Genomic DNA, 19,929 nt, shown 5'->3' with positions numbered 1-19,929 from the left:
TTTATCAGTTAAGTATTGCGTAGTGTAAATCTATGGTATCTGTAAAAACGTGAACACGGTAAAATATTTGTATAATATACACCTAAAAATATACATAAATAATATTATTGCGCCCACGCTACAAAAATCCACTTACCTAGGCCGTATATTATGTTAATTGCGAAGGTCCGCCGAAATGAAAAATAGGGTTTTCGCGTCCGATTTCAATCTGGTAAAAGCACCGGTTTTTTTTTTCTATACTTGCACCACACTCGCCCTAATAAGATCTGTGTATCGAAACTCTTATAAATAAGGAACCGCGTTTTCTTTTTGCCTACAAACACTTTCCGACAGTCGATGTGCGCGAATTGTGACCGTTTGAGTGTCCGGACAAATAACCGAAATCAATCCGTCCGTTTCTTCGCTTGTACAATGTTAACCAAACAAATGGGGGGTGGTTTTTTTTGTTACCCCAATAACGATTTACTTGTTTACACACATTACCTGTACACGATTGAAACGGTTGTTTGAACAAAACAACCAATTCGGAAGCCGCACATTTGCCAAACAGAATAATATTGTATAGAATCCGTCTTCGAGTCCACTGAAAGCGCGCTGTAATAAGAATGAACAAAATAATAATACATGTTAGTAGGTACAAATATCACAAATTTTACCAGGCGTTGCTCTTTACATTCGCTGGAGCACACACAGTCGAAACCAGTAAATACAGTTCAAACTCAGCCAGCACAGTGAGAAATTACCAATCATCCCTGCCAACAAACTCCAGGGGGACGGTTTCTAACGTAATTCGCTACCCGCAACAGTCAAAAGTCAATTGCCGATTAGAGGAAACTACGGTTTTTCACTAGCAGATCTTCGATCGAAACTCATACGACAAAATTCGACGGTCTGGTTATTAATAATAATACACTAAATAACATACACTAACTACACTCTGTTCGCTCTATGAAGGACATGTAGTATACCAAACGCCCCTGACTAACATAGTATATATTGTATACAAACACCAGCTCGACGGCTACACGATTAACATTTTATTGACATTATTTATTATTACAATACGATTAAAATACTATAATATTACACCGTTATCAATAATATATTTTAACATAAATGTTCCTGTAGAAATAATTGCGTTTATTCGAGGTAGTAGTTGTAGCGTTATTAGTCCCGTTTCTTAGTCGTAAAAGAATATCGTACCGAGTTCCTGTGCACATAGATTTTGAATTTCGGCTGCAAAATAATGTAAAAAATAATTTTAACCCTTCACGCTCGTCAACGTAACAAATTCAGCACAAAACAACTGGTCATATTTACTAACAGTCGACGTCATAAAGTTTCGTTAATTTCTGATTCAGTACGATATATATTTCCCTTGAATTGCACAAACGACCGGCCACCCAATTGTCATTTGATGTTTTTATCATTGTAGAACACGTCGGGTGCATACTTTAATGAATTAAAAAAAAACCAATAATAACAGAACATATTATAAATATTTATATATAAATAATTAACAGTATAGAGATTTAACACACTTTGAATTTTGGGTACTGATATCGACTAGAATTCTTAGCGTTTCAGGACTTAGACTGAAATCCGACGATTTGGCAGAAGGTGATGTATTGGATAGTTTTAACGAATTTTTTATTGCTAAATTCATAGCGTTAAAGTATATAAATTTGGCTGGTCTCTCGGCGTACATTTTTAACGCCATATTTTTCTCGACCGCATTCTTCATCTTTTCCGATAGCAAATGTAATTTGGTACTGAGAAACTGATCGAGTTTATTGTACAAATCAGTCGTCAGCGAACAATCCACTGAAATCAAAAAAATTACAAAAATTAACGTCAGCAATAAATAAAACAGTCGGAAATAATATTGACAAACGGCAGGTGACGTACTTTTGGCGAACATACAAACGACTGAGTAATGAGCTTTGTAAACTAACAGTCTATAACTTTCAAACGTCCCATTACTTTCGTTGTTTAGCCACAAAACAGGAACTTTACCAAGGTCGGAGTTCCAGCTGTCTGTTTTTATTGCCCACGTATTTGTTATAAACCTGAAAAAATTAAAAACAAATATGTTAATTACATTGTTAATCAAATCAATCACACAGCGGCCATACCTCCCGACTAATTGACTGGGCAAACATTTCTTAAGAGAATTTCCTTTGATCACGTTCTCGTCGCGGGCCATATCCGGCAAAACCCACATAATTATATACGAGTAAATCAGTTGAGTTTGCCGTTTGCTTAAACCGCTCCTGTTAATTTCAAATATAATTTGTCATTTGTATAAAATAAAACAAGTGCTACCCAACCAATATAAGATGTCAACAATTTTATATTTACCAAACAAGCGAGTCGTTATACAACAGCATAGTATACTTGACTTGTTGAAAAGAATTTTCAATCGAATTTAAAAAACTCTGAGCATATAGGTGAACGTTGTTGTCTAACGGTAAAAAACTAATTCCTTGAAACATGTCCATGAACGTGTACGTTGATATGTTGGTACTTTGTAAATACTGAAACAAATATATTTTCAATGATGGTCAGTATTTCAATGTTAAAATATTTCAAAATATCTATGTATGTAAATGTACTTAAAATAATAAATTACTATCATTATTATTTTGAGTAATTCCTTATATAACAAGTGAGATTTTTCAATATATTAGTAGTGAACTGACATAATCCCAAATTAAGAAAACCAGTTATGAATTTAAATAAAAATAAGCTTTTTATTAATTTAAAAATAAAATTTGTTAATATTATAATCAGTTAGCCCATGTGTATAAGCACACTATTGAACTTTTATTAAAATATTTATTTAACTCGAACCTTTTTAGAGGTGGGGGAAATGGTAATTCTAACTTTTAAAATAAAGAAACATGAACTGATAAAATTGTATAATTTACTTACTAAATTTTATATTTTTTCTAACTTTTATAAAAAAAAAATTACCTACATCAAAATTTTGCAGATATAATTAAAAATAGTTTTAATGTAATTTATAATTAAACTTTGCTTAAAAAAAACGAAAAAATTCACATTGTTAGTGAAATATATATTTTTATAAGTATTTCGAAATTTGAGGCACATTTAAATCCAGAGTGGATTTGTCGTGTTCATTTCACGTGGAATAACCCAAGTCAAAAACTGGTAAACAACAGACCATTTAGTTGAAAAAAAAAAAATATTCAAATATATAGTAGTTTAAATATTTTACTGTATATGAAATTATATGAAGTATTGGTATTATATTATATGTTTTGATAGAATAATGTGCAGGTATCACAACAAAGGATACATTATTTTTATCTATGTTTTTCCAAGACAGTCAATCAAACCAAAACATTAAAAAATACTACAGTGTCTAGTTTGGTTTTCTAACCTAATTTCCAAAGTTTAGTATAAATTGATTCGGAATCCAAGAGTTTGTCACGTCACTGCTAATTACCTTATTATAAAATTGATCAAGCATGAGCCTAAGGTGGTCTGGACTGATTTCGTTCATCACGTCAGTCATCGAACCTACGACCATTTGAAACGTATGGTACCAGTGTTTCAAAATAGCCATATATATCGGTTCTTGTAAGTTATGAGTACAGTATTCTGGTTCATCTGTGGATTCGGGAGATTTTGGTTTTGACTTGCATGTTGCCGACAAAGTCTACTAAATCAAATTCAGTATTATTATTAAAAGTAACGATAAAAACTAGTTACACATTCAATGTTAATGAAAAAAATATATCATTACAATTACTATCCAAAAATTTGGTTCAGGGTTGTACAACACTTGCAAGGACTTTTTGGTGCGTAATGATTCACACGGCTGTCGATCATTGAAATTCCTAAAAATGTTTTTAACATAATATTTAAAACATTATCACGATAGCTTAGGTGCATTATACAAACATACCTCATAAAACAAATTACAGCTTCAATATGGCCAATATTCAGTATTTTTTTATTTTCCTCTTCCTGTGGTGGATAATAGAATAATATTTTATTTGCTCCCTGTAATAAAATAATTCAATAAACACAAATTTAATTTAACAATAAATTTTCAAATATTGTAGTAAAAACACCATATTATAATATTTAAATTCTCTTATTTTGTTCTATACATACATACATAAGTTTTTAATATCTATACAAATGTTCAGCACCTAAATAAAATACACTATTTAATAAAATAACCGGATTCGAACTCCAATAAATGGATAAGCAAATATCTGTAGTTTCTAGAGAAAAACATAGGTAACACGTCTAAATGAGCTAGATATATAAAATAACAGCTTTAACTCACATCTTCCTCAGTTTTGGACAATGTTGAGTTAAAAATGAACAGATTTTGCAAAGTTATTTCTGTTGGCATTTTGCTAAAAGCAAGTAAACACTTTCGGGCTCATTTTAAGATACCAACAAACATAGGAAATTTGTAATCAACACAATATTATGGACGTTTAGTAAAAAATGTATGATTTTACGTATGTTATTGTTAATATTTGTAGTAAATAACAAAATGTGTAGACATTTGATAGTGCTTTTGCGATTTGCTTTTTAGTAATCGGTTATTGACCAATATTGAAAATTAGTAGTTCTAGAATTTTTTAGTATCGTACTGCAAAATATTTTTCGGTCGGTGATTTTTTTATCAGCGAATTTCTTTATCAATACACGTTATACAATGACCACGGTAGAAAACGTTAGGTTACCAAATGGTAACCTAGATTAACGGCGATAGACGTTGAAATTGATTGATTTCATTTCATAACAGCCATAGAGATTGTACAAAGATTAATAGACCACGCCGTATACTTTTTCGGCCACCCAATTTTGGACGCAACCAATGCACTCGTTACGGCCATGTCGGTATCATAAGGGTTACCATATTTACTATGTCCGTGGACTATCTTTATGATATACCTAATCTGTAATCCATGTAACAACAGCCAACAACAGAACAGTACTATTGATAGTTTTTTGTAATAGGTATTTTCTTTTTGTTAATGATTTTAGTTAATAGGTATGAAATATTATATAATAAATAACATTTTATTTTATTTGATTAACCTAGTCGACATTAATACGGTTCATTCCATTTTCACGTTTCATGTCTGAAACAATGATAAATATACCAATAATTATCGTTGTGATTAATTGTATAAATAATTGAAATGTATGTTTGTTTAACTTTATAAAAAGAAAAAATAATCTACCTAATAACGCCTACAAACCAATTTGTAATCATCGGTACGGATTTTGTTCAAAAAATTACTCATGTAGAAAATTATTTTATTAAAATAATAATTAAAAAAAAAAAAAAATCTCAAAAGACAGTGAATCTTTAATGTCAACTTTTTTATTTTAGACATGGAGTCAATTTCAACTGCGTTGAATCATATATCTTCAGATAAAGGTCGTATTTGTGGTAGCCTACATTATGTTCGAACTAACATCATTAGCAGACCTGAAGGAATTAATGAACTTCGAGAACTCGGAGGTATCAGAATATTAGTTAAATGTTTAAAACAGGTGAATCCAAAAGTGTTGTCATTGACACTGAGTATACTAGGAAACTGCAGCATGGACGAATCCTGCAGAGAACAAGTAAAAAAACATATGATTATCATTTTATTACAGTTAATCTTCATTTAATCCTTAAAATATTACATGTTAATTACAGTTATTCGAATGCGGAATCATCAAAGATCTTGCTTTCATTATGAAAAATATTAACGTTGATAACATTCACAATCGCACATGTCGAATGGTTGCCAATCTTGCAATCTCTCAAGTTCATATACCGAATATGTACAAACATAATATTCCAAATACCGTCATTAGTATACTGGCCTACACTAATTGCAATGGAACAAGATTTTCTGCAATTCGAGCTCTAAGGTAAGTGCGTTTAGATTATGACCGCAAAATTAAGTAATATTATGATAGACCCAATTTGGTATTCTTTTAGGAAAATATGGGAAAATTCATCTAAAACTGGTTGCACTGAGATGTTAAAAAATCAAGCCATTGCAATTATCTCAGAGTTGCTGTTTTCAGACTGCAGTGATATAGTTTCAGCCGTCTTAAGGGCTCAATTATCGTTCTTAGCTAACGCTGGCAATCCCAAGCATCTAACAAACAACCAATTTGTTGTATTACAAGTATGGAAAACGACTAACAAAAAAAAAAAAAACATTTTTATAATACGAACATGCATAAAAATGAAATATTTCCATTTTTTTTAAATCTAGATTTTGGGAAAAGATGTGAAAAACACTATGACTACTTTGATGAATTTACTGCCGAATAATCCGATTGCCAGTAAAATTATTTATTTATTGAGTAAAGTCCGTCAAACTAGAATGCAGCTAGCTCTGGCTGGAACTATGGAACGCATTGTTGATTATTTAGAAAAAGAAAACAACCATTGTAAGTACTCGTAGTACAATGTTGTTTCCCGATGGTGTTTTTTTGTTAAATAATAAAAATCTGTGCAGCTAATTTTGTTGCGCTATAATTTTTTAAAGTTATGACGAAAAGATGTTTTTCTTTACAGATTTGACAGTATCATTGTGCCTTTTGTGTGAGTGTCCGTCGAATCGCGGTTGTATGACTCAATGGACAAACGGCTTGTCCGTTATTTTGGACTTGATATCTGGTACAAATCCAATATACAAGGAATTAGCAATGACTGCTCTGACGCATTTTCGATATGACAAACGATCGTTAGAAGTACGTATCAACTTAAGTGTTAAATTTTTTAAATTTTAATTAATTGTAATACCTAAACGTTTTCCGAAGAAGTAACGGCATGGTTAACAAAAGACGTTTTCTTAGTGCGCACCAGACGTTGTGGTTGTTTAGTATTGTAGACCTTGGACGTCTTCATCCTTAGAGTCTGTTCTTTGTTAACCGATCCTAACGATTGAATTTGACTTTCGTATTGTGGAGGACGTGTAATCATTATTTTTTGCGTCTCTGTATTATTCGATTCGATTTTTTTCAGATGATGTTGATTCTTTGTTTTGTTTAATTTTATTGCATCCACGAGAGCTAATGACTCTTGTTCGTTCAACGTAAGCAGTTTGGGGTTCATTTTTATCCACTCGCAATTTAATATTGTGTCGATTGTCCAACGTTTTCTCGTTTCTGGTTGCATCATGTTGTTAATACAAGTCTTGACTTCATCGCTGAGTAAATTTTCTATGCTTGTTCGGTATAACCATTCCCTTTTAACCTTGTAAATACGTTTGGAAAAAAGTTTAGGTAACAGTTCAATTACAAATATATTTATGTGGATATATATATATATATATATTTTATAAAGAAATGTTGTTATTACTTGTTGTTTGTACATTAATTTGACGTTTGTATCGTTAAAAGGCATTCTCTTGTTAAGCATTACGTACAACACGACTCCCAGCGACCAAATATCTGACGCTTTACCATCGTACGGTCGTGCGCCTAATACTTCGGGTGGAGCGTACGCTACAGAACAACAATACGTGCTGCAATTAATTTTTTTAGCTCTGTTAACGATTTTCGAAAACCCAAAATCGGTTAATTTCACTGTGAAATGATTTGTGATCAATATGTTTTCACATTTGATATCCCGATGCACTATGTCCATTGTGTGCAAGTATTGGATGGCCAATGCCAATTGACGAAACCAAACTCTAGTTTGGCCTTCTTTCAACGGTCCTTCTCTAATTATGTATTGCAACAGTTCACCTTTTAAACAATGTCAATACTGGTTAATGAATAACGTCGAACACTGTTATGGAGTTGTACCTTTTCCTGCGTATGCCATGAAAACGAACAGTACAGCTTTTCTTTGCAGTATACTGTGTGTGTATATTATGTACGGATGATTGATTTTACGCAGTATGTCTAGCTCGCGCGGTAAGAATTTCGTGACATAGTCTTTGCTTGTCTGATGTGTATCGATAATTTTCACCACCAAATCGTGCTCGTTGTTTTCGGATACGTATTTAGCGTGGCGCACTTCACCATAACTTCCGTGTGATATGTGTTCCAAAATTATGTAGCCTTCTTTTTGCAGAGCATTCGTCGTGGATAACTTATAGCCCGTTTCCAAAGTTTTATTGTAAAACAGAAACACCATTATACCTATATGATTTCTGTGCAAAATGATTATTATTAAAGTTTTCCATAGTAACAATCTCTTGTTTTTTTGTAGGAAATGGTTAAAAAAGGATTAATTTCAATGTTAATTAAAAACTTGTCGTCGTACATTGAAGCAAACAAAATGCCAAACTTATGCCCGCCCGAAACAAAAACTCAGTCGCAGAGCACTTTGTCCTTTGTGAGCTATTCGCCGGCCGGTTCGTCGGGCATGAGTCCGTACAGTCCGCCAGCTAGAAGTCTGACACCTCCGATCAATGAAAATATCGCGACCGATTCGTACTCTCCTTGTTATTCACCAGTTTGTGGATCTTTCGATGGCGAGTCTATCAATGCAGACTCTAGATCTGATATCAGTGATTACGAAGTAAAGGTAAATGATTGATAAAAATATTACCTAGTGATGATTTTTTCAAAATTATTATCATGAAATTTGTATACACTTAAAAATTTTGCAGGAGGATGATAAAGAAATTGAAACTCCCGACAAACAAACCGGTGACAATATAATAATTTTTTTATTAAAATTGTTATCGTATCAGAAATTTGGCGTCAACATGATGGGTAGCAAAGACGTATGGCAAACGATATTGGACTATATTCTTTACATCGAAGACAGTTTTGACCATGAAAAGCCACAAACGATATTACAAATGATTGTTCTGTGAGTAGTGTTCTAGTAGACAATTTCTAAAGACGTCATAATTACCGTGTGTATTTTAATTCGCTAGTGACGTAATCAACTTCAAAACCATTCTCACCGAAGGATTTATCGTTGCCACACACCAAAAGCTGTGTCAACCTGAACATGACCTCAACCTGTGCAAGAACTGCAAAAATCGACACTCCATAGGTCTTAACATCATCAAAAGTGCCTCGGTCACTTATGAATCTATGTTTGCGGAAGACGTCATGACCAGTATTATGAACGAAAGAGATAGACAATATGTCAAGTCATTAGTATCAGTTACTACTCCTCTTGTTATACAAAGGTATTGACTATAATAACCAATTTGTACTTGTTTGAATTTTATTTCACCTTAATATAATACCTATTTATTTGTATATAATTTATTTTTATTTTTCAGTAAACCTCCACAGCTGTTGTCAATGTTGTTTCGCTACAACGTGTTCGACAACTTATGCAGTATAATCAAAGACACTCAACACGAATTATTCAATCACAGTGTCGGAGCCTTAATAGCCTTATTCAAAACTTCCAACATTGTGTACACAAGTTCGTTCATAAGCCGCTGCGAAGATCAAAATTGCTGCAAGACAATTGTCAAAAAGGAAACGACCGTGGTCCTGGCTTTAGACGATGGCACTCTGGTGAATGCAAACAAATCGTTTTTGTCGCTCAAGTCTCCAATGTTTGAAGCGATGTTTCGATGTGGTGGCTTTATGGAAGCCTATCAGAAGACCATACGTCTGAACGACGTCAGTGCCGAGTGTTTCAAGCTGCTGTTGGATTTACTCGAAGTGTGTTGCGAGTGCATGCTGCCGAAAGACGTCAAAATCGTCTTGGAACTAATCGTCGTGGCCGATAGATACATGCTGGACGACTTGGCCGAACAGCTAAATATGATAATGATGAACTCGATCATGTCGTTGGAAAACTGCAGCATGATCTACGAATGGGCCAAAGAAACGGGCTACAGTCTGAAATTCGGATCGACGGTCAGCCTGGACGTGATCAAATATTTGTTGACTTCCAATTCGAGTTTTCCACGCCGCGTCGAGTCCATTAAAAAAATAATCAACAGTCAATGCGGGCAACATTTCGTTGACGACTTTACAGATGTACTGAAATATGATCTAGTCAACATATGCGACGATCAAATATCGAAATTTTATTTGAATAAATTTGCAAACTAATTGATTTAGATTAATAAAAAAATAAAATATATATATATATATATATATATATATATATATATATATATATATTTGTGATTAGACCAATTATACATTATGTACCAATCGACTGTTTTGTTAAGCAAGCCAATCGTCGTACGACTTTATTTTTAATACTGTTTATTTATTGTTGCGACTTTCTGAAAACAATACAACTTACCCAAATTGACATTTGTTCAAATATAATGATTTGGTTACTCTTTTATTTTTTAAATGTATAATGGCATAAACAACCCACTATTTAGTTATAACGTAATCGTTAATTCAGAGACCGAGACAAGCTTGCCATGTATATATACTGAATATTTATTTATTTATTTTCATATTTTATTGAAAACTTACAATCTGTACAACAAATGATTAGAATAAACTTTTTTTTTAAACTATATTATAGTATAACTATTAACTTTATTTATAGATTTATTCGAAAAATTTTATTGTATATAATATCTATTATATTACTTTATATTATGTATGTTTAATTGTCGAATTGTCTTACATTATATTTATTATATTTTGTAAATGTTTGTCGGAAAATAAAGACTATTCTTGTAGTTACCTACTCGAAGATATTTTTTTTATGTCAAAAAATCAATCGTAGGTTATAAAAAAAATGTAAAAAACAATGTACAGTATTTTGTAGGCACTGTTTTTTTGTTTATCGCCGTTTGTTATTTGATCATGCTAAAAAAAGTCAATAAAGATACACATGTTTTAATGTACTTGAAATAAACAAATGTGTTGTTTGAATATAATTTTATAGGTATACCTTTAAATTGAAATAAAGCTATGCACGCGCGAATAGTTTTTGACACAAAGTAAAGACAATTAGACTGATTTCAAGAAGACAGTTGTTGCTATACAATTATATTTATAAAAGTACTTGGTTACCTGTTGAAACGGCGACGCTTATTATTTTACTTCAAAAAACTATATGAACTGTTGGACAGTTTTGTTATGATTGAATTTACAAACGAAATAAAAGATTTAACTCGTATTATTCTAGATGATAAAAAAAATATCACAATATACAATTTTCTAGGTAGTTATTATTAATTCTGTTATTTAATGTTTTCCAAAATGTATAATAAAGCTATTTAAATCCAACAAATTTCAACGGTTCCTTTTAATATTTGTAGCACCTGACATTTGCTGCAATTTAGCTTCATAAAAGTATAGCAGTATTATTATATTTGAAACTGATTACAAAAAAAAGCCAATTTAAAGGCTTTCGAAATTCACTTTATAAAAAAAACAATGTGAGTAAAACAAATTTCAAAGCAAAGAAATCAGTGTTTATTATTATTATTGAAGTAAATTGGATTGTGTAAAATTAAATAATTCCGTCAAAAGAATTTCTGCTAAACAAAAATGTAGCTAAACCTGAGAAATCTTTTTTTAATTGTAAAAAACTTAAATAATTTTGTTTTAATTCAAATTATTTGTATCTTCTTGACAAGTCCTTTCTAAACATCAGCTTAGAATCAACTTTTTATATTTTTTAGTTGAAAATTGAAAATCAAGTTGTTACTTGATGCGACAAACTGGCTTTTTAAAATTAAAATCATTATACCGATCTACCATATATTAATAAGAACTTATATTAAAAGTAAGACAATGATCTACCCTCTCACCATTAGTGTGTAGCATTATGTCATTTTTTCCATCTTAAAGTTCTCAATATTAAATTTTGCTTCATTCCAATAACTTGATTTTTTTTTAAATTCAAGAAAGTAATATTGTACTGAAATAAACAAATTTAAATAATTTAATCATAGTTCAAATTGGTTATTTTTGTGTTTATCACTGACCAAAATTCCACATAGATACGATTTCTAATACGGCGTTTTGCATAGGCAATTTTTATACGTTCATGTATTTGGGTATCTTGATACAAAATACATTATTATTTTTAAAACCTCATGTTTGTTTGTATGTAACCACAAGTAAGGAAGAGGGTATAATTTAGGAGAAAAAAAAGTACAAAATAAATACTACAGAAGTGCTAAATTTTATTTTGGCAATATTATATTATTATTAACAGCTGTTATACTAGTACATTGATATTATAATATGGTAAATAACATTATGTTTGTGTCTAAATTTTGAAAATAGTTTAAATTATAAATTTAAAAGAAGTGCTTAGTTAAACGTTTAGACAATATTATATTAATATGTTAGGATTAATTAATTATTGTATGTGAATAAAATATGTGTTTATTGTATTTTTTTGAATATATAATATTGTAATTGGACTTAGATCCGTTTGAAATATAAAATATTATGTCGATTGACAACTATTGAGTGTAATATGACATACAGGGTGTAATGTTAAGTTCTGCCGACCTTCAAATGAGGCATTTAAGATGCTCTATGGGTACAATAAATGGTGTTCATTTTTTTTTAATTTGAAAATTATTTAAAATAGAAACCGTATCTCATTAAAAAATGGTCTTACGAAAAAAATCGTGTTGAATTGATATGTAACATGGTATTTTTGTATCTGGCCACACATACGTCCACCGAGTGGCCACTGAGTGGCCGGCATGTGACTAAAACCAACATATGGCATGTGAAACATCATTTAATATAAAATAATTCTAAGGACACCACTGAACTAAGAATAAAATTATAACCCAAAATTATGTGTCACATATCATACATTGGTTTTGGTCACATGCCGGCCACTCAGCGGCCACTCAGTGGACGCGAGTGTGGCCAGATACCAAAAAATCATGTTACATATCAATTCAGCAAGATGTTTTCTCCTGATTTCAAATCTGAAATTACTTTTTTCGTAAGACAATTTTTTTTAAGGAGATACGAGTTCTTTTTTAAATAATTTTAAAATTAAAAAAAAAATAAATACCATTTATTGCACCCATAGAGCAAATTATTAAAACTTGAATGAACATGTAAGATATTGAGTAGTAGTAAATGTGCTATGGTCTCCGATTTACTATTTAAAGAATAAGACAGTTAATACATTGATAATGATTAATAACATATATATAGATAATGATCGGTAAAGTGTGATATTTTAGTAGAGTTTTTAGGTCAAAACTATTTTTTTTTAATGTTTATTAAAACAAAATTAATTTATTTGTGGGTTAAGCTACTTTTGGCGATACGCCTTATATATTATGCTGATATTACATGTGGGTATTGAATAATTTTGTAATACTTACTGATTATATTAATAAAGCACTACAGACTACATAATTTTATGATAATATTATTTTTAGGTAAGTATTATATGTAAAATGATTAATTAGTTGATTATAATTAAATTCTAATAACATTATTTTTATGTTAATTAATAATATATGTTTTAAATCCAATAAGCATAATAAGCACTACATCTACTTGCATACAATAATATACTAATAATTTTACTTAAATATTTTATATAGGTACGATTATAATTGAATTAAATTATTACATTATTTTTTATTTTCTTTAAACAATTAATAATAAGATTAATTCTATCACTACTATTATAATATTGTATATTTATTTATTTTACCTTACATTTTAATATACTAATCTTTATATTTTCACCTTTTATTGAATCTTAATTTTAATTTTGATCGACCGATAATTAGTTACATGACTATATTAAATTTAAATATTATAGTAATATATTTAATAAACTAAATATTAGTAGGTATATGTTATATATAGTTTTTAATCTACTACATTTACTAGCTTACAATAATATAATAATTTTACTTAAATATATTTTTATATAGGTACGATTATAATTTAATTTAATTAATATATATATATATTTTTTTTTAATAGTTCTAATAATAATAATAGAGTTAATAAATTGATTATTTTATTATGTATATAATTAATAACTAATTGATTACATTTAAATTCTAATAATATGATTTTTATGTTGACTAATAATATATATTTTTTAATTAGATAAGCAAAATACTAGCATACAATAATATAATAATAATTTTACTTAAATATTTTATATAGTTACGATTATAATTTATAATTGAATTAAATGACTACATTAATTTTTATTTTATTTTAACAATTAAAAATGACATTACTTCTCTCTCCACTATTATATTATCTAATTATTTATTTTGTCTTACATTTAAATTTACTTATCTTTATATTTTCACATTTTATTAAACCTTAATTTTAATATTAATTTTGATCGATCGATATTACCTTAATAACTATATTAAATTTAAATATTATATTAATAGATTTAAAATTTAAACTACATATTAGTATATATTATGATGTATAATTTTTAAATTAGTAGTATTTCAATAATAATAAAGTTTTTAGTAATATTTTATATAATATTTAATTTATTAATATTTAAAAAATGATTAAATACAATAATTATGCAATTTATTTAATTTATGCTTAATATAAGGGTGTCTACTCATTTCAACGTCTAGCAATTCAGCAGCCAACCTAATTTTACTCGAATTAATCTGATAAACCTTCAAATAATTTTGCCAATTATATAACCAATACAGATAAGTACACCAACACCAATTATAGATTTGTTTAAAGGATTTTTGTTTGTTGCTATAACCAAGAGTGACAAATAATTACTAATTTCTTAAAATGTTCGCATAGTAGACTTACATATTCAAAGCCCGTACCTTAGAGGCAACTTAAGTAATCCAAGAATAATTCATTAAAGATTGAAAATTGAAAACATTAAAAGACTGATACACTAATAGGATTTATCTACAAATAATAAAAATATATAAGGTGTTTCATAGGTATATGTAGTTTTTAATTTTGCTATAAACCGATTTAATTTTAAAGAAATACATTGACTATGACATGTTTTGTTTCATTATGAGTTGAGGTTAAAGTGTTAAACTTATTTTTGCCTAATTAGGTATGTTAATGTGTTTGATACCAAGCTCATACCTTATGTCATCCAAGAATAATTCATTAATGATTGAAAATTGAAAATATTAAAACACTGACATGCTCATAAAATTTTTCTACAAATAATAAAAATATATTTGTTTCATATATGTAGTTTTTAATTTTGCTGTAAACGAATTTAATTGTAAAGAAATACATTAACTATGGCATGTTTTGTTTCATTATGAGTCGAGGTTAAGTGTTAAAGACGATATCGGTCAAATGACCACCTCGGCACGCGTTTCCTCTGACGGGGAAATTTTTAATCACGTTGTCATATGACCGATGTCGTGTTTTCAGACTTATTATGATTTTTAGAAGAGTGGAGGGCTCATTCCTCTCTGTCTAATTACCATAATGTTTCAATTAGAAGAAAAAAGAATACACTATTTTTTGCCTAACTAGGTACGTTAATGTGTTGAGTACCAAGCTCATACCTTATGTCATCCAAGAATAATTCATTAATGATTGAAAATTGAAAATATTAAAAGACTGACATGCTAATAAAATTTTTCTACAAATAATAAGAATATATTTGTTTCATATATGTAGTTTTTATTTTTGCTGTAAACGAATTTAATTGTAAAGAAATACATTAACTGTGCCATGTTTTGTTTCATTATGAGTCGAGGTTAAAGTGTTAAAGACGATATCGGCCAAATGACTACCTCGGCACGCGTTTCCTCTGTCGTTGAAATTCTTAATCACGTTGTCATATGACCGATATCGTGTTTTCAGACTTATTATGATTTTTAGAAGAGTGGAACGCTCATTAGAAGAAAGAAGAAGAAACTATTTTTGCGTAACTAGGAATGTTAATGTGTTGGTTACCGAGTTCATACCTTAAGTCGTCCAAGAACAATTCATTAAAGATTGAAAATATTGAAAGACTGAAATACTAATCAGATTTATCTACAAATGCCAATAAAAATTCCAAAAAAATCGTATATTAGGGATGTTAATGTGGGACGGACTGGCCGAGTGGACTAGGGTGGAATATCAAAAACTTGGCAGAAAACTACGGGTAAACACAGCCTATTTTGACGAGCAAGCGTCCGAACTTGACCTACTCCCGGACTTAAAATGCCATATGAAAAAATAAAAAACAAAAAATGTGGAACCACCCATTGCCTTCCACATCGCAGCCCAAACCTTATTGCTAGGGATTGGTGCTCAAGTGTAAATAACCTTGGTTGATCTACACTCAATACTAGGTGCGCTGCTGCCCACACTTAGGTCCATTTTAGTCGTCTCTTACGACAGGCATGGACTGCCGTGGATGTATTCTCACCCCCACCCACAGGGGTAGAAACAGGGGAAGGCGCTGAAATTCTTGGCGTTGAAATGAGTTATAACCCGTATAAGTACATGTGATAGTTTGGAAACCTTCTTATCATCATATTATAATCACTGTTATCATCACCTCTAAGACCAGCACGCTAAGTATATATTCCTACATCTATCTCTGCTCTTCGCTGTTTCCCACAATTGTGCTCCATGTTCATTGCTCCTACATCTTTAGCAACACACTACTTTCATCTTGAACGAGGTCCTCCCTGAAGTCGTTTTCCTGCCAAATTGTTTTCGATTACGGTCGTTATCCCTGTTTCTTCCATGTATGTTCTGTTCATCTTAGTCTTCTGAGTTTTCTTTAAAATGCTAAAATGTTGAAAAGGTCCTGGAGTTCTTGATTATATCATTTCCTCCACTCCCCGGTTCGATCGTCTTTGCGGTGTCCAAAATTCCTCCTCAGAATTTTTCTTTCGAGAATGTTTCTTCTATTTTGATGAGAGGCCATATTTCTGGCCACTGGAAGTATCAACCTTGTATGTAACTGGATTTTAAGATTCATTGATGTAGCTTATCTAATTTTCCCAAACTTTAGTAGTAATCATTACCTTTTTTGAGTCTGGTAACAACCTCTACTTTGATGTCATTGTCATTAGTTAATATTGATCATAAGTAATTACAGCGAGATACACTCTTATTAACCTCTCCTCTATTCAATATTATATATTCTGTATTGTTATCATTAATTTGTAGACCAACTTTTTCCACAGTTTGTATGAGTTTCCGACATGTTGATTTAACTTCTTCTATATTATTCCCTTTGATGGCATTATCATCTGCATAGACCAGGAATCTACCCTAACGCAAAAACTACGATGACATTTACTTCTCTAACAATCTTCTTTAGCACTAAGTTAAAAAGAATGGGTCATAGTACATCCCCTTGTCTCAATCCCGTAGTCCCTTCGACAGACTCCGAAGCTCTATTTGCTTTTTTCACTTTAATCTTCATATACTTTATGAATGGGGGGTAGGTTCAACTAGTTTTACTGATTTCTTTGTGAATCCGAGTTCTTTCATGGTATTTATAAGACTAGGTTTGCGGATCGAGTCATAAGCCTTCTTGAAGTCTACAAATAACACACATGGATTTCTATCGAATTTCCATGCCTTTTGAAAATCTGAACCTTGGTTGACCTGTTCTGTCTGAAGCCACATTGGTAGCTCCCCCAGTGACTCTTCGTGTGACGTTTAATCCTGTCTAAAATGCAGTTGGCTCAAATCTTGTAATGGGTGCTCTACGGAACATCTATAGTTTTGTATACTGGATAAACTAATGCTGAATTCCAATCCTGTGGAATTTTCTGAATTTCTTAATTGTGCTCCATTAGCTTATGTATGTTCGCAATTGTTTCTCTGTTTAGCGCTTTCAAGATCTCACTTTAAATACCATAGAATCCAGACGGTTTTTTGTTCTTTTAACCTGCCATTCGATTTCTTGTAGTGTTGGTGAAGGACAGATGTCTTCGTTGTGCTCCATCTGTGTTCATCCAAATTGAGTATATCCGTTCAAGGTTTATTGCATACATTCCAGGCTCCAAAACGTAAAGCGGATTTCCAGTTGTGCAGTTTAAATTCCTTTGATCCACAAATCTGAGACACTCTTATGCTTAATTTCTGAACAAGATTTTTTACAGGATAGGTTGTTAACTTGTTGCCAACTGCATCTCACCCACGAAGAGGGTAGCTCGGGGCCCCGGGTTCGCTATACCCGTATCACGTATCACCACGTGATTCCCCTGGGGGAATAAAAGCCTACACTTGCAACTTATGATACTATAAATTACATTATAATATGTTACTTTTATTTTTTTATAAACTTCATTTAAAATCGTTTAAATTCTTTTAATCTGCCATTCGATTTCTTGTGGTGTTGGTGGAGGATGGAAAGTCTCTACTGGTTCTTCACAATTGAATATATTTTCAAAGTATTATGTTCTTTTTTTCTCTATATCCTCTTGTGATGTTATTCACAGTCCATCCTTTCCTGCTAAGAAATTATTCTGTTTCTTTAAACCTCGAGGAATGGAATCTGCCAGGCAGATTAAATTATTAGTTTTTATATTTTAAAATAGCAACCGGCTAACTGGTATGTTACATTTTAATAGCTGAATAAATAATTAGCTCGCTTATTTGCTTTGTCTTCTTGTAAAGGTTACCTTTTTACAAAAATGCCTTGTATTATGACTAACAAAATTTTGTTCTGCCTCTTTAAGTATGTTTTGTAAACATTTTATTTTTTCTCATCTTAGTACTTGCTTTCCGTTGCCCCATTTTTTATTTTGCTAAATTCTTCACATTCTCAGTGTTGGACAGCTAAATATTTCTTCTTTTTGTGGCTTCCTCACAAATACCATTAAACCAGGTGTTGTTGTGTTGTTCTTTGTTTCCCAATTGTTTTTTCTACGGTTTCTTGAGTAATCCTTTACCGTATTCCACGTCTGCTCCACTTCTTAGCCTGACCTAACTGCTCGTATCACACTTAACATTTCTTCTATACCTTTTTGAAAGTTTTAAGCCACTGTTCGACTGTTTAGATTCATAATGACAAACCGTCTCGTAGCTTTTTCTTTCTTTGTTCCTTGTTTTTCGTTTAACTATTCTGTAGTCTACAAACAAATGGTGGTCATTTTGGCTTACATGCTGTCTATTTCGTGATCTTTATGTATCTTTGGAGATCTCCTTGTGTGGGATAATGGTACGGTTAACTCTTAGATTTTTTCCTGTGGTATAGTCTTAGAGTCATCATCATTCAGCATCATTTCTACAGGATAGGTTGTAAACTTATTGCCAACTACATCTCACCCACGAAGAAGGTAACTTGGGGCCCCGGGTTCGCTATACCCGTATCACGTACCACTACATGATTCCCCTGAGGGAATAATGGCCTATTATTTACTTAAACTATTTTATAGGTATCATAATTAAGATTTACAATAAATGTACAGTTATGGTCTAATGGTTACAGTTTTTAATATTACATTGTATTTCATACCTCAAAGTAGATATCCAAGTGTAGAGTAGATAGCATAAAACACCCTCATGGTCGATAACACCATGTACCAGTCAATGAATCCAAAGGAGATTCTGCCAAATAGTCTTTGAAGACCTCTGGAGTATATCGTATGCAGTTGAGTGTATTCCGAGCTCAGAAAGATGTGTGTTGAAAATCCTTTGCTTTTTGAACGGTATACCAGTGCGTTGGCAGTCTACAATATAAATTCGAAAAGTATCAATATGGATTCGAGAGCTCTAGAGAGTCAAAAGGGAATGAAATTTCATATTATGGTTATAGTCTGTCGAATGGGTTCAAAAAACTACAAATATTCCAAGTCATTAAAACTCTCTAAGCTCTGAGTCTATGGTGAAAAATAGACAATGATGCGCGGAACTCTATTTCCTAGGCACATGGAAACCTAACTTTGCGTATTTCCGCCAAAAAAAAGCATCCACAACCGCATTTAAAAAAATTATTTTTAGAATGGCACAAAGGTGCCAAAAGATCTCTGTAACCATGTCTACCATCAGTCTATTATTAGGATGTTTGATCTATTTCGTTAATCAAATTTGCTA

General features: G+C 31.2%; 3 protein-coding genes across 6 annotated transcripts; 1 reads left to right on the top strand and 2 right to left on the bottom strand.

Annotated features, from left to right (window-relative positions):
* Positions 1 to 1,019: 1,019 nt before the first annotated feature.
* LOC126843078 (vacuolar fusion protein CCZ1 homolog) lies at positions 1,020 to 4,649 on the bottom strand. The gene is made up of 10 exons (XM_050580390.1): positions 4,325 to 4,649; positions 3,935 to 4,032; positions 3,773 to 3,866; positions 3,473 to 3,685; positions 2,362 to 2,537; positions 2,136 to 2,273; positions 1,909 to 2,069; positions 1,542 to 1,824; positions 1,325 to 1,452; positions 1,020 to 1,236 (listed from the first exon to the last, which is right to left on the bottom strand). The coding sequence occupies exons 1-10, from the start codon at positions 4,391 to 4,393 to the stop codon at positions 1,181 to 1,183; spliced, it is 1,416 nt and encodes a 471-aa protein (XP_050436347.1). The 5' UTR covers positions 4,394 to 4,649; the 3' UTR covers positions 1,020 to 1,180.
* A 153-nt stretch (positions 4,650 to 4,802) lies between these two features.
* Positions 4,803 to 10,086, top strand: LOC126843379 (uncharacterized). Of its 4 annotated transcripts, XM_050580881.1 has the most exons (11): positions 4,803 to 5,010; positions 5,096 to 5,271; positions 5,390 to 5,628; positions 5,705 to 5,922; positions 5,993 to 6,185; positions 6,276 to 6,453; positions 6,581 to 6,756; positions 8,225 to 8,542; positions 8,628 to 8,833; positions 8,901 to 9,161; positions 9,258 to 10,086. In XM_050580881.1, exons 3-11 carry the CDS (start codon positions 5,392 to 5,394, stop codon positions 10,045 to 10,047), a joined length of 2,577 nt encoding a protein of 858 aa, XP_050436838.1. In that variant the 5' UTR covers positions 4,803 to 5,010; positions 5,096 to 5,271; positions 5,390 to 5,391; the 3' UTR covers positions 10,048 to 10,086. The 4 variants fall into 4 exon arrangements, with proteins under 4 accessions (XP_050436838.1, XP_050436842.1, XP_050436841.1 ...); XM_050580885.1 differs by lacking the exon at positions 5,096 to 5,271; XM_050580884.1 differs by lacking the exon at positions 5,096 to 5,271 and having other exon boundaries at positions 4,803 to 5,044.
* Positions 5,697 to 9,957, bottom strand: LOC126843380 (testis-specific serine/threonine-protein kinase 3-like). The gene is made up of 2 exons (XM_050580886.1): positions 7,816 to 9,957; positions 5,697 to 7,755 (listed from the first exon to the last, which is right to left on the bottom strand). The coding sequence occupies exons 1-2, from the start codon at positions 8,147 to 8,149 to the stop codon at positions 6,809 to 6,811; spliced, it is 1,281 nt and encodes a 426-aa protein (XP_050436843.1). The 5' UTR covers positions 8,150 to 9,957; the 3' UTR covers positions 5,697 to 6,808.
* Positions 10,087 to 19,929: the final 9,843 nt, after the last annotated feature.

This window comes from Adelges cooleyi, unplaced genomic scaffold (genome assembly GCF_023614345.1).
Source record: "Adelges cooleyi isolate 19-005CV unplaced genomic scaffold, UGA_ACOO_1.1 ACOO_flye_CR_arks_rails_tigmint_CR_PRNA_574, whole genome shotgun sequence".
In the NCBI taxonomy this organism is placed as follows: domain Eukaryota; kingdom Metazoa; phylum Arthropoda; class Insecta; order Hemiptera; family Adelgidae; genus Adelges; species Adelges cooleyi.
Note: the sequence above shows the minus strand (reverse complement) of the source record. Positions and strands in the feature narration are given on the sequence as shown.